The sequence below is a fragment of the Sorex araneus genome, chromosome 2 (assembly GCF_027595985.1).
Source record: "Sorex araneus isolate mSorAra2 chromosome 2, mSorAra2.pri, whole genome shotgun sequence".
Classification (NCBI taxonomy): Eukaryota; Metazoa; Chordata; class Mammalia; order Eulipotyphla; family Soricidae; genus Sorex; species Sorex araneus.
The window spans coordinates 211,663,223-211,678,372 of NC_073303.1; the positions used below are offsets into that span (position 1 = coordinate 211,663,223).

The 15,150-nt window shown below is 53.2% G+C and overlaps 2 protein-coding genes across 2 annotated transcripts in view; both read right to left on the reverse strand.

The window, feature by feature from the left end:
- The window catches only part of PYGO1 (pygopus family PHD finger 1), a 48,025-nt gene extending 43,076 nt beyond the window's left edge, over positions 1-4,949 (reverse strand). The window contains exon 1 of the mRNA XM_055125334.1: positions 4,761-4,949. Within this exon, the coding sequence (XP_054981309.1) occupies positions 4,761-4,809 (49 nt within the window). The 5' untranslated portion in view covers positions 4,810-4,949. The remainder of the gene's footprint in view (positions 1-4,760) is intronic.
- Positions 4,809-15,150, reverse strand: part of PRTG (protogenin) — a 150,454-nt gene continuing 140,112 nt past the window's right edge. Inside the window, exons 21-22 of the mRNA XM_055124556.1 lie at positions 4,992-5,593; positions 4,809-4,886 (exon numbers count right to left, since the gene is read on the reverse strand). Of these exons, the coding sequence (XP_054980531.1) occupies positions 4,809-4,886; positions 4,992-5,593 (680 nt within the window). The remainder of the gene's footprint in view (positions 4,887-4,991; positions 5,594-15,150) is intronic.

The window sequence follows — 15,150 nt, forward strand, 5'->3', positions numbered from 1 at the left end:
GACCCAAAAAGAAAAAAAAGCAAAAAGCAAAAGAAAGACAAGGATGAGTTAACTTGTGAAATCCAACCATTCATGGGGTATTTACTGTACACAGGCAGTTGGAGAAGAAGCATAAAAAAAATTAAGACCGAGGTGCTCCCTACCTCATGGACCTTCTCAATAATCGAGGGCGGAGGGCCTAGAGGGGTAAGGACTAGGAGAACAGGAGTGTGGGATACTCTGACAGTAAGTAGCAATTCTGAATTTATTATTAAAATATTAGGACTAGTTTTTAAGAACCACCAGCCGCCCACTCATCCCTGCAATCTGGGCCCACCAACAGCAGTTCTTAGACTTTATTTTGTTTTGCTTTGGTTTTTTGCTTTTTGAGTCACACCCAGCATTGCTCAGGGAATTACCCCTGGTGGTGCTCAGGGGACCATATGGGATGCTGGGAATCAAACCCAGGTCGGCTGCATGAAAGGCAAATGCCCTACCCGCTGTGCTATCACTCCAGCCCGATAACTAGTATTTTTTAAAAAACTTTGCCACATCTGGGGGCTGGAGTGATAGCACAGCAGGTAGTGTATTTGCCTTTCATGCGGCCGACCTGGGTTTGATTCCCAGCATCCCATACGGTCCCCTGAGCATGGCCAGGAGTAATTCCTGAGTGCATAAGCCAGGAGTAACCCCTGTGCATCACCAGGTGTGACCCAAAAACCAAAAAAAAAAAAAAAAACCACAAAAAACTCTGCCACATCTGGCACTCAGGGCTTATTCCTGGTTCTGTGCTCAGGAATCAGACCCTATGGTACCCGGGGGGGGGGGGGGGCATATAGTGCTGGTGATCAAACAGGAGTCAAAAACATATACGGAAAGTACCTTAACCTCTGTACTTTCTCTCTGGTCCCAATACCTAATTTAAAAAAAAAAAACACATGCATGAGACAGACTGCTGTCAAACAGTCTGCAGGCATACCGCCGCACATGCATAACAAGCAGTTTGAGAGAATGCTCTGTAAATTCTACACCCTACTTGTGATCTTTCACAAAAAGTTCTGGGGTACTGGCACCCAGCAGAATTGCTCTTCACAGATATTCCCATGGCTTTTGGAGATTTCAAAATAATTCGGACGAGGCCCTTTAAATTTAAACCGAGGTATGCGGGACCCGGGGCTGAGATCGCCAAGGCTGCTCGGATGGGGACTGGGCCTCTTCCACCCAGATCCCCCATTTCCCAGTAGCTAGGCAGCCACACCCAGAAACTGCCCCTGGTGCTTTGTGATCCCATCAAGGGCCAACATCCAGAGACTATAAAACCAAGCTCCCAGAACCACATGACCGCAATGCGGCCATGTGACATCTAATAGCCTAGTTTTCCCTCTTGGAGAACCTGACAAGCTACCTAGAATCTATTGCCCGCTCGGGAGAGCCTGGCAAGCTCCCTGTGGCATATCCCAAATATAGTAACAGATATATACCTACCTCTAGGAGAGCCTGGCAAGCTACCGAGAGTATCCCGCCTGCACAGCAGAGCCTGGCAAGCTACCGATCGCATATTCGATATGCTAAAAACAGTAACAACAGGTCTCATTCTCCTGACCCTGAAAGAGCCTCCAATCGTTGGGAAAGATGAGTAAGGAGAAGCTGCTAAAATCTCTGGTCTGAGTATAATAGACACGTTCCTGGTGCCTGCTCAAGTAAATCGACAAACAATGAGATGACAGTGATACAGTGACACAGTGATTCTTTAAATTTAGGCAATTATTACCAAAAAATTTACCATAAACCCCTCCTCATATTACTTTTATGGGGGATGCTCCCAGACAGTGCTCAGAGAGCCTGAGGTTCACTACCCAAGATAACTGGTGACACTTAGCCAGGCTTTGTGGGTCTGACAGCCAGCACTCAGGTCCCACTGTGTGGTACTGCCTAGCCCACTGGTACTAGAAGCCGACAGTGCTCAGCGGGACCTCAGAGCCAAGAATCAACCTCAGCACCGACTCCTGCAAGGAACACACTTTTGTATTCTGAGCCATCTCCCTGGCCCCTCCTACTGTAGCACTGTCGTCTTGTTGCTCATCGATTTGCTTGAGCGGGCACCAATAATGTCTCCATGGTGAGACTTGTTAGTTTTTGGCATATTGAATACGCCACAGGTAGTTTGCCAGGCTCTGCTGTGCAGGCAGGATACTCTTTGGGAGCTTGCCGGGCTCTCTGAGAGGGACAGAGGAATCGAACCCGGGTGGGCCGTGTGCAAGGCAAACGCCCTACCCGCTGTGCTGTCGCTCCAGCCTGGTCCCTCCTACTATAAAAAATGCTTTGTGTTCTACTCTGGCATTTACCTCTCAGACTCTTCCTATTTTTTTTTTCACTGACTTATTTTGGCAGTGTCAGCACTTGAACCCAGATCTCACAGGGGCAAGATGAACACTCTCAGTCTGAGCCATATTCCGGTTCCTCTCAGCTGACATCTAAGCCAACAGCTCACACACCAAAGTTAAAAACAGCAGCTGGGAGCAGAGAGATCATACAGCACTGATCTTGCCTGAAGCCAAGCCAGGTTTGATTCCCTGCACCACACACACTGGGTTCCCCAAGGCCCACCAGGAGTGCTCACTGAGCACAGAGCCAGAATTAAGCCCTGAGCACCGCTAGGGATGCACCTAACTAAAACAAGCCAAAAAAATAAATAAATAAAATAAAAGTAATAGCTGGAGCAAAATAAATTCTGTACTCTTAACCTACAATAAAAGACTCAATTTGTTTTAAATCACATTTTATAATTGTGTTCCAAGGATACAGACTCGAGAGTCTGATTTCTCTTTAACCCCAATGTAATTTACAGCGATAGGCAAAACAGTGTGACAAAAAAAAAAATAATCAGGAAGAATCATGTCGGAAAGATTCTTTTCCACCAAGGGGGTTGGGAACTGGTGAGCGCAAACAGAAAGGCCAGTGCGACGGGGACCCTCCGCTAATGAACGTGCTGACACCCGGCGCTGACAGACAGCAGACGGGCCCCGGGACAGGCCAGGCTTGACGCCCTTGCCCTGCACGGGACCGAATCTGGTCCCACTCCCAAGCACCGGGTAGAGGGTTCCCTGACACCCCATCGCCCCCAGCCCCCAAGGCGTGACCCCTGAGCACAGAGCCATGAGTATGCCCCAAACATCTATGGTGTGGGCCAACAACCAACCCCCCCCGCCCCAAACCCACAGTCCTGTGCTCCAAATGGTGTTTTTGTTTAAATGGCAGAGAAAAGCAATCTCCAAACACCCTCAGGTGGATGTTTTCTGGAAGCCACGCTGTCACCATGTCACACACCTGTTATTTCTATGGATGCTGAATGTCCGTTGGTGCCGCGCAAAACCACAGACGCAGAAAGGCTGGCCCTTGACCTGTCATTCAAGTCAACTGGAAATTCACCCAACTGCTTACTAAGGCACCGGCGCTTGGTCCCGTGATCCCGTCTGGATGAAAGGATCACTGCCAGAACCTCCTGACTAGCTCCGCCGCCTCGGCCCTTGCTCGCGGCAACTGACTCTGCACCCAGCACCCTGGGAATCGTGGGAGAACAGGACGTTGGATAAGCCACGGTTTCTGCTCCAAACTGCCCCGTGCCTGCCTAGGAGAAGCCAAGCCTCTTAAATGCCCTCCAAGAAATAATCACCTTCGGCACCTGCAGCCTCGCTAGCTTCCAGGCTGGTGCCTGGAAGTCCGTCAGGCAAACTGCAGACCCAGGGCCTTTGCACGGATGCTGCGCATCCCTGAGCCTCCGTCCTGAGCACTTCCTTCGGGTCTTTGCTTGAGCACCCAGATGGCTGCGCCCTCCCCAAGCGCATACATGATTTTGTCTCCCCCCCCCCCCCCAAGGAACTGGCCACGGCACCAGCACAGTCCCGGCCTCGGCTCACCCCTGACCCACCCCGCAGCACCCCGAGCCCTCTCCCGCGGGCTGCGGTTGCACTGAGCGCTCCGCGGTGCCAAGCACAGTGCCCGGCGCCTGGGAAGACGCGCGATGGGCACTGCTCGGCGAGACACCGTGTTACTTCCACTCCGGGACTCTCGGCTTGAAGCGCACGAGGAGGTGCGGCGGGGAGACCCCCCCTCCCCCCGAATTCCGTCTGGGAACTTGCACGCATCATTCTCTTTTGTCTGGGACAACGTCGTCCCCTCCGCTGCGCCCGCCGGGGGCCGGGCGACCCCCACCTCGTGTGCTTCCTTCCGGAACCCAGGGAGCGGTCGGGTAGGCGCGGATAGGGGCGTGGGGGGGGCTTGGATTTGCATCCGGGGGTCCCCGCGATGAAGCGCCTCCTCTCCCCTCCCAGGGCAGCCGGCAATTCGGGGGCGGGGGTGCACTTCGCGGGGAGGGGACGCGAAGCCCCGCACCCCCGTCGTGCACCTTTCGGAGCGCCAACTCTCGGGCTGCCCAAGTTACTTTTTTTGGGGGGTGGGGTGGGCGGGCAGGATGGGCGAGGTGGGCCTGGGTGGGGGCGCGCGGTTCTCCCCCCCACCCCGCCCCCACCCCGCGATGCCCATTGTAGCGGGTCCGGAGGCGCAGGTCGGCGAGCGGGGCACCGCCGCGGGGGGGATGCTGAGCGCCGCCTCCCGGGGGGCGCGGGGCCGGGCGCCCCTCGGCCGCAGCCCGGGGCTCGGAGTTAGGCCCGGACGGAGCCCCGTGGCCTCCCCGCGGCCGGGTCCGCGCGCCCCCCGCCCCCACCCCGGGAATCCCCCCCTCCCCCACCGGCGGCCGGTGCCGCCCCCCCTCCCCCGGTCACCTCGAACTCTCTTCAGCGCGATGGGCTCCTTGTCCTGTTCCGCGGACATCACCGACGGCCGGGCATGACTCCCCCCCAGGCCGCGGGAGTCGGGTCTCTTTGATGCGGCGGCGGCGGCTCCTCCTCCTCCTCCCGCGCGCGGGGCCGCGGCGGCGGCGGCGGCGGCGGCGGGGCGAGCCCGGGGGGCGCGGCGCGGCCGGGGCGCGGGGGGCGCGGGGGGCCCGGGCCGACTTTGCAAAGTTTGGCGGCGGGACGAGGCCCCGGGGCGGCCGGGCTGCGCGCGGGGGGCCCGGCGGGGCCGCGGGGGGCGGCGGCGGCGGCGCTGGCCCCGGGGCGCGCGGCCTGGCGGGCGCTGCCCCCGCCGGGGCCGGCACGTGCGGCCGCCGGGCGCGCTCCGGGCTCGGGAGCCGCCGCCGCCTCGGGAGCCGCGGGGCCGGCCCGGCGCGCCCCGACTCGCCCACACAAAAGCCCCCGGCCCGGCGCCGCCGCCCGCCCGGGCCCAGGGACGTGGCGCGGCTCCGCGGCCCGCCCGCCCGGCGCGCCCCGGGCCCCGCGCGGGGACGCACTGGGGCCGGGAGGGGGACGCGGGGGCCGCCGCCCGCTGCCGCCGCCGCCGCCGCCGCGCTCGCCTCGGCCCAGCCCCCCGCGGCCCGCGCGCACCTCCCGCTCGGCGCCGGGCCCGCGGCCCTCGCGGCCGGGAAGGGCAGCGCGCGCCCAGGGGCCGCCCCGCCCCGCGCCCCGCGCCGCCGCCGCCCCCCGCGGGGACGCTCTGCCGCGCGCCCGCCCGCGCCGCGCCCGCTCGGAACTTGGCACCGCGGCCTGGCGGGCTGGGGCTGGGGCGGGGAGTGGGGGCCGGGAAACTTTGCCGGGGGGTGCCGGGGGTGGGGTGGCCCGGGGTGGGGGGGGGTGGCACACCTGTTTGCGGGTCTCCCCCGACCCGCACCCCCCGGGAGAGGAGGATGCGGAGACCGCCGTGGGGACCACCCCCCCCCGACTCGCGCCCCGTCGGGTGCGTGGCGGATGGGAGTCCGGACGGTGTGACCCGAGGCCGGCTAGGAGACGGCTCTGAGTCCCGTGCTCAGTCTCGGCGCTGCGGCGCTGCCACGACGTCTCGGCGGCGGCCCTGCACGTGTCTCGGGTTTACTTTGCAGGAACTCAGAGTTGGGGCGAGATTCTGCACCCGGGGCTGGGGTGGGGTGTGGGGAGGTGGGGGGGTTGCAGATGCTCGTCTTCAGTGGGTCGAGCGAGCCCAGGGGGGTTAGCTGTAAGTGCCAGACAAGGAGAAGGAGGGACTGGGAGCTAGTACCGCGGGGAGGGTGTTGTTGACTCTGCAACACGGCCGGCCCGGGTTTGACCCCCTGGCGCCCCCACGGGGTCCCCCCAGCCCCAGACGGTCCCCCAAGCCCGCCAGGAATGATGCCCGCGTGCAGAGCAACGACGGGTGTGCCCCTGCCTCTCCCACCTCGAGCGCCCTGCAGTCCCACGACCATTGCTGGCGCCCCAACCTTCCTGGGGACCTTAGGGCGCGTTTCCCACTTGCAAGGGGTCCCAGAGGGGTCCCAGAGCAGGTCCCCGCCGGGACTCTGTTTTCAATAGACAAGCTTCGAATCTAGAACACAAATGCTCGTGTTTTGTTTTATTTTCTAAAAAAAAAAATTGGAGGAGGAACTGCTGATGAGAAGATGCCACCTAGGCTTGGCATGGCGCTGCCTCCAGCCAGAGCGGAAACCGCTTCTAGCAATCAGGACTTTTGTCCCATCCGCGCTTGTCCACTCTGTGTCTCACAATCAATAATTTAGCAACGGCTCAGAAGAGAGATGGGACCTCGGGGGCCGCGCCTGCGCGCGTGGCTGACCCGCACTGGGCCCCGGCCCACTAGGGTCCCCTGCGCCCCACCAGGAAGGATCCCTGAGCACCGACGGCTGTGGCCCAAAACAGCATTTTTCGGACGCGTGGATAAACACAGGGAAGTTGCTCTCATACAAACGGATGGGCAGAGTTTGGTTCATGGAGCGCCGGCAGATGCCAACTTTGGATGAAGCAAATCGCATCTCATTGCCTCCCCAGGTTGAGAGAGGACGTGGAAACACTTTGGAGATGCCAGCCAAAGGAAAACGTGGAGTTTTCATGAAATAACCCTAACTGTAAGGGGCAGAGATGAGGAAAAGTAGTGATAGTTGGGATTCTTTAGGGTCACCCGCGTCCCTGCTCCCGTCTGAAGCTGGAGACTGGGAAATAAATAATACATCAGCCAGGGAAGCGAATTTGGTCTCTTTTTAATGATCCATCAAAAAAAAAAACTGTCTTATGGGACATGGATTCTTTTTTCCCCCTTCCGGATGAAACAATATATTTTAAAAGGTGTCCTGGTTCAAATACAAATAACACTGAAGTGAATGTCATTAATAATTCATAGAAGGTAAGACATCTACAAACTTTGAAGCCTTTTTTTGCGTGTGTGCTCTGGCTCTTCTAACTCAGTGTATCAGAACAGATCGTGTAAACAATGAGACATTTATTTTCCAGCTCACACACAATTTCCTAAGTCAGTTTTACAAGTTTGGAGTGTTTTTTATTTGCTTAGGTTTTGTCTTCCTTTTTTTTTTTTTTTTTTTTACTATTTTGATATGACATGGGTTCTTTTAGATAAACACTTCCTGCCAATCACAGTTCTATAGGACTATCCTAACATTCTAGAACTTCATATTTCCAGTCCCTCCCCAATTTCCTGAATCACGTTTTCTGGGAGTGAGGTCTAGAAGTCTGTCTATAAATGTTTGAAGTGACAAATTGATATTTTTTGGCTTTTTGAATCACACCCGGTGATGCTCAGGGGTTACTCCTGGCTCATACACTCAGGAATTACTCCTGGCGGTGCTCGGGGGACCCTATGGGATGCTGGGAATCGAACCTGGGTCAGCCGAGTACAAGGCAACCGCCATCCCCGCTGTGCTATCACTCCAGCCCTCACATTGATTTTTTTGTTTGGGTGGGGTCACACTTGGTCATGCTCAGGGCTTTCTCCTGGCTCTACACTCAGGGATCACTCCTGGCTGGGTGTGAGGGACAACCTGGGGTGTCTAGGAGAGAACCCAGGTCGGCCATGTGCAAGGCAAGTGCCCTACCCACTGTACTACCTCTCTCTCCCCTCTAAGTGATCCTACAGCCAGGAACATTACATATGACATTCTTTAAAAATTTTTAGATTTAAGTTATCATTTAGGGTTATATGTTTATGGTAATATTGACATTCATTCATGTTCCTAGTGACACAGCCACCTACCTCACTCATACCAGAGTGCCTGTGATCTCCCTCTCCTAGGCCCGAGTCCTCTGCAGTCTGTTCTTATAGTCTTTATTATTATTATTATTATTATTATTATTATTATTATTATTATTATTGGGCTGGAGTAATAGCACAGCGGTAGGGTGCTCGCCTTGCATGCAGCCAACCTGTGTTTGATTCCTCTGTCCCTCTTGGAGAGCCCGGCAAGCTACCACGAGTATCCTGCCTGCACAGCAGAGCCTGGCAAGCTCCCTGTGGCGTATTGGATATGCCAAAAACAGTCACAACAAGTCTCACTGTGGAGACGTTACTGGTGCCCGCTCGAGCAAATCGATGCTCAACAGGATGACTGTGACTGTGATGATGATGATGATGATGATGATGATGATGATGATGATTAGGTTTTTAGTGCACACCCAGCGGTGACCAGAGGATCATGGAGTGCCAGGATTATAAATAAAGTTGGCCACATGCAAGGCTAGCATCTTAAGCCCCGTTCTATCTCTCCAGCCCTTTCTATTGCAGTCTTTATTTTTACTTCCATTATTTTATTTGGAAAACAGGGTCTAGAACCCAGGCCTACTGTGTACAAAGCATGTGCTTAGCCCATGGAGCTATCTCCCTGATCACTGTTTGTTTGTTTGTTTGTTTGTTTTCAATGGAATCACTGTGAGATACACAACTATAAAGCTTTCATGATCCGGTTTCAGTCACACCCTGTCCCAACACCCATCCCTCCACCGGTATAAATTTCCCACCATCAATATCCCCGATATCCTCCCACCACCATGCCTCCCCGCCCTTCCCGCAGTTTTTTTCTTCATCTCTTTCTCTCTCTACTTTTGGGCATTATGGTTTGCAATACAGACACTGAGAGGTCATCATATTTGATCCTTTACCCACTTTCAGCACACATCTTCCATCCAGAGCCATTCCTTCCAACCGTCTTTGTCATAACGGTCCTTTCTTTATCCCAACTGCCCTCTCCCCCAGCCCTTGAGGCAGGCTTCCAACCATGGACCCATCCTGACTTGGCCACTGTTTGAAAATGCACATTCAGAACTAGAGCGGTAAGACAGAGTAGGTAGGGCACCTGCCTTGCATGCAGCCAAGCCAGCTTTAATCTCCAGCACCCCCTACGGACCCCCAGCCCCACCAGGAGTGATCCCTCAGTGCAGAACCAGAAGAAAGCCCGGAACACAACCAGGTGTGGCCCAAAATATTTTTTTTAGAAGAGCTGGCACAATAGTACGGCAGGTAACACAATTGCCTTGCATGCTGCCGACCTAGATTCAATCCCCTGCATCCATTTTAGTCCCAGGAGCAGCACCAGGAGTAATTCCTGAGCACAGAGCCAGGAGTAACTCCTGAGCATTGCTGGGTGTGGCCCAGAATTCCCCCAATATATATATTTTAATTTAAATGTACTATTTTATAATTAAATTTTTTAATTTTAAACTAAATATTTTTAAAATGTAATACTTAAAAAAAAATTTCTAATGCACAATGGTGCCTAAATTCTGTAGAAGGCTTCGGCTTGCTAGAGTGGGTTGGCAAACTTTTCCTGTGGAAGGGCCAGATGATAAGTGTTAGGGGGGCTGTAGGCCATAACAATCTCTGTCACAAGGGTTCGACCCTGCCACGGGTGACGGGAAGCACAGGCATGATGTAAACAGGAGGCTGCACTCCAGAGAGATGCTCTCTATGCGGACAGGCAGTGCAAGTCATTTAGCATGCGTGCTGTAATCCTCTGTAGGTAGCCCTGTAGCACTGCCGCACCCATTGTTCAATGATATGCTCGAGCGGGCACCAGTAACGTCTCCATGGTGAGACTTGTGGATACTGTTTTTGGCATATCGAATATGCCACGAGGAGCTTGCCAGGCTCTACCGTGCGGGCTGGATACTCTCGGTAGCTTGCCAGGCTCTCCGAGAGGGGTGGAGGAATCGAACCCAGGTTGGCTGAGTGCAAGGCCCTACCCACTGTGCTATCGCTGCAGTCCATCCTCTGTAGGTAATGTAACGAGTTCAGGGGACTGGCTAGACGACAGGTGCAAACCAAGGAGAGGTTCCTGAGACTGGATAAACTCCCCCAGCACTAGTGAGAAGTAAGAGACAAGAACACAAAGACAAAAGCGTAAGGAGCTGTTTTTTTTTTCCTTTGTTGGGTGTGTGCTAAGCCACATCTAATGAAGTCCAGGGGTTACTCCCAGTGGTGCTCAGGTAACCGTGGGGTGCAGGGCCTCAAACCCAGGCTTCCCGCATGCAAAGCATGCACTCTGGCCCTTTGAACTGTCTCTGTTTTCAAAAAACTCTGCTCGGGAGCCCAGGGTACCTGGTAGCTGCACCTGACTCATCAGAGCATGTGGACCTCTCATGGGCCTCTAACCCCTGGGCCTCCAATGCTGCTCCTGGCAATACCAGGAGACCTTGTTTAAGAGCAGCTAAACCAAGGTCAGGTGCATGCTAGGTATGCACCCTAACCACTGTATTATATCATGGTCCCAATGCTGGCATTTTATTCATGTATTGATTTGGGGGCTACACCTGGCTCTGTGCTCAGAAATGATCCTTCAGGAGACCCTACAACATTCCAGGGATTGAACCCTAAGCTGTCTCCATGCAAGGTGAGTGAGTGTTGTAACCCCTGTGCTCTCTCCAGCCCGGATTTCTTTTTTTTTTTTTTCTTTTTGGGTCACACCCAGCAATGCTCAGGGGTTACTCCTGGCTTTGCACTCAGGAATTACTCCTGGCAGTGCTTGGAGGACCATATGGGATGCCGGGGATTGAACCCAGGTCGGCCGCATGCAAGACAAATGCCCTACCCGCTGTGCTATCGCTCCGGCCCCCAGCCCGGATTTCTTAAGTTAAATCATCATCATCATCATCATCATCATCATCATCAATCATCCCGTTGATTGTCAAATTTCTCGAGTGGTCTCAGTAATGGTCTCCATTCGTCCTAGCCCTGAGATTTTTGAAGCCTCTCTTTACTCGTCCTTTCCAGTGGTGCCTCATTGGAGGCTCTTTCAGGGTCAGGGGAATGAGACCCAGCACTGTTACTGGCTTTGGCATATGAATACACCATGGGGAGTTTGCCAGGCTCTCCCATGCGTGCAGAAAACTCTCGGTAGCTTGCCAGGTTCTCCGAGAGGGAGAACTAGGCTATAAGATGTCAGGAGCTTGGTTTTATAGTCTCTGGATGTTGGCCATTGATGGGATTACACAGTGCTCGGGGCAGTCCCTGGATGTGATCACCTAGCTAGTGGGAAATGGGAAATCTGGGAGGAAGAGGCCCAGTCCTGATCCAAGTAGGCTTGGAGGTCTCAGCCCCGGGTCCCACACACCTGGGTTCCTCTATCAGTACTTTCATATGTGAGGCTCGTCTGAACGTGTGGAAAGGGGCCTTGAGCATGGCTGTGGCAGGCTCCAGAGGTCTTCAGCCGCAGGAGCTCTGCTCAGGACACGGAGGGAAGCTGGAGCCCACCCCCTCCGAGGGGCCCCCGGGAAGACAGCCAGGAGAGTGGACAAGAGACTCTCTGCCCTTAAGTTAAATAGAAATAAAAAAAAATTCTAGACGTTAGGAAATTGCATAATTCTGGTTTGAATTCTTTCATGATATAACTGAAACTACGCGCCGCTTAGCAACCTCTCCATGTTGGCCCACTGCACCCGGGAGACCTTTGTTGACAACTACATACAGTTGCTCTTGGAACCTCAGGGCCAAGAGATACACATAGCAAAATGGGGGGAGTGGTGTATATGGGTCGGGATTCAATCAGACTCAGAAAGCACAGTCAAGTTTGGGGAATGGTTTGTATGAGTCAGGAGTCAATTAGGATTCAAAACTACAAAGAATTACTAACGACAGCAGGAGATTAAATAGGATGAAGTAAAGAGAATACTGGAGAATGGGAGGAAATGGGCTGGAGAGAAAGAACAGCGAGTAGGATGCTTTTCTTGCACACAGACAACCAGGATTCAATCCCCGGCATCCCGTATGGTCCCCTGAGCCCAACAGCAGTAATTCCTGACTGCAGAGCCAGCAATAACCCCTGTGGCAAAAACAAAAGGGGTAAATTAGTATAATAGAAGGGACTGGAGCAATAGCACAGTGGTAGGGCATCTGCCTTGCACATGGCCGACCCGGGTTCGATTCCTCCGTTCCTCTCAGAAAGCCTGGAAAGCTACCAAGAGTATCCCGCCTGCACGGCAGAGCCTGGCAAGCTCCCTGTGGCGTATTCGATATGCCAAAAACAGTAACAAGTCTCACAATGAAGACGCTACTGGTGCCCGCTCGAGCAAATCGATGAGCAACGGGATGACAGTGACAGTAACAGTGATACTTTAGCAAAACTCCCAAAGCATTGATGAGCTCATCAGTAGCATCTTTAGTTCTGGAATATTTTCTGTATTAAAACCTGGAAGAAGCTTCAATGTTTTGAAATCTCTGCTGTCTTGTAGAGTTATATTTATAGAAGCTATTTTTGAGGCTATGAAATATGAGACATTTAAAATTTTTTTATTTTATAAGGTAGTTCACAATATTTGATTGCATTAATATTCAAACACCAATCCCACCACCATTATACCTTCCCACCACCATATTGGAGTGATACAACATACTGGAGCGATAGCACAGCGGGTAGGGCATTTGCCTTGCATGCAGCCAACCCAGGTTCAATTCCTCCATCCCTCTCAGAGAGCCCGGCAAGCTACCAAGAGTATCCTGTCCGCACAGCAGAGCCTGGCAAGCTCCCTGTGGCGTATTTGATATGTCAAAAACAGTAACAACAACTCTCACAATGGAGACGTTACTGGGTTACTGGTGCCCACTCGAGCAAATCAATGAACAACAGGATGACAGTGCTACAGTGCTACCACCATATTTCGGGGTTTCCATCCCAAACCCCAATCCGAATCCCTGCCCCAAAGCAAAACCGAAATAATATATTTCCCTCTAAGGTTGGCTGCCTTGTACTTTGAATCCCTCCAACTGTGGTGCGGTGCTCTTGGACTACAGGCAGAGTGTGTCCTAATGCGGCCGTGCAGCCCAGAGAAAGGTTCACCCACGGGTAAGGCACTGCCTGAGCATGCAGACAGCGGCCGTGAGCAGGGTGGCGGTTGGGTTCTGGAGATTTTCGGCTGCCGGGGTTGGGTCTCTTGGAGTGGAGCGGGGTCTCACCCGCCCCCCCCCCCCCGGGGTGCCCCGAGTGAAACCTTATTTTGCTTTTGGATCACACCTGGCTGTGCTCAGGGCTTACTCCTGGCTTTGTGATCAGAGGTCACTCCTAGTGGGGCTCAAGGGACCCCAGGGGTGCCAAGCATCAAACTTAGGTTGGACACAGGCAAGGCAAGCACCCTACCCACTGAACTATCGCCCCATGAGGCAACAGTTTTGCTTTGAAATATTGTGGGATCCATTCTTTTTAAGCCTTACATTCCATTCATTGCAAGGTTCCATACATTTTATCTCCTAAGTATTTCTCAGCTGTCCCTCTTTCTCCATCCCACCTCGGTCACACATGTTCAGCCACCTGTGTTCAGACATTTTTTCCCCCAATTTTCCTGTACTAAAATGATAACTACCCTGTAGTCTACCCTGACTCTGCCTCAAGCTTAATTCATTTTGGGGCTGGAGCGATAGCACAGCAGGTAGGGCATTTGCCTTGCACGCGGCCGACCCGGGTTTGATTCCCAGCATCCCATAGGGTCCCCCAAGCACCGCCAGGAGTAATTCCTGAGTGCATGAGCCAGGAGTAACCCCTGTGCATCACCGGGTGTGACCCCAAATTTCCCACTCTGTAACCAGAGCATTCTTTTCTATTTACTTATGTTGAAATTATTCTAGATTTTTTTTTTTTGCTTTTTGGGTCACACCCAGCGATGCACAGGGGTCACTCCTGGCTCATGCACTCAGGAATCACCCTGGCGGTGCTCAGGGGACCATATGGGATGCTGGGATTCGAACCCGGGTCAGCCGCGTGCAAGGCAAACGCCCTACCCGCTGTGCTATTGCTCCAGCCCCTATTCTAGATTTTTTTAAAAAAATATTTTATTTTTATAAAGTTGTTCACAATAGCTCGTTACAAATAGTGCTCAAACACCAATTCCACACCATGCACATTCCAACCACTGTAAGAGGAAAGTGTGTTAAGATTGTTGTATTTCACCCTAAAGCCATCCAAGCCCTTATTAAGAGATTACAAGCATGTATGTTCAAACCAAACAAATGTGTGCTACTTTTGGTACATCAGTGGACTCGAGTGCAAGAGGTTCAGAAAGTTCTGTGTTGCTCTCTTCTGGGAGTTTTATTTCATAGTCTCTGGGTCTTGGCCGTTGATGAGATTATATGGTGCCGGGGAGCTGGGGGGAGGAGGCCCAGTCTCGTTCTGAGAGGGCTTGGAGATCTCAGTCACGGGTCCTGCACACCCGGGTTCCTCTGCAGGTTCTCCTGTAGCTGAGGCTCATCCAAGCTGGTGAAGAGCAGCCTTGAACATGGCTGCAGTTAGGTTCTGGAGGGTTTTGGTGGCCGGGGTACTGCTTGGGGTGGGGAGGGAAACTCAATCCGCTCCCCCTCCGAGGGGCCCCGGTGAAGACAGCCTGGCACAGGGTCAGGACTGAAATTATTCTAGATTTCATAAGAGATTGCAAAGAAATTTATCGGAAAGTCTTGTGAAGCCTCCCATAATGTCAAAGCCCAGCAAACGGTTGTACAATATTAAAAACAGGAAATTTATTAAATCCAAGGGGTTTCCTCATATTTTACCTATTAAACACTGGTGCGTGTGTGGGGGGTGTTGTATGTGTGTGTGTAATTCTATGTAACTTTATCAAATGTATAGTTTTATATAATAAGTTTACTAAGATGCCCAGGGTACCATCACCACGGGCTTCTGAATCTCTCTCAGTACTATGTTTCCACATTGACTGATGTTTTCAAAGTGTTTTCACATCTCTCAGCCCAGGGAGGCAAACTGTAAGCGCAATTGCTTTTTCATGCCTTAGCATTTACTTGAACTGTGTTGCACTTGCCAAAACTCCCTGGTACACACTCCTGTCTATTCAGAAGAAATACTTCTCTTCCCACCCTAAGTCATCTTTC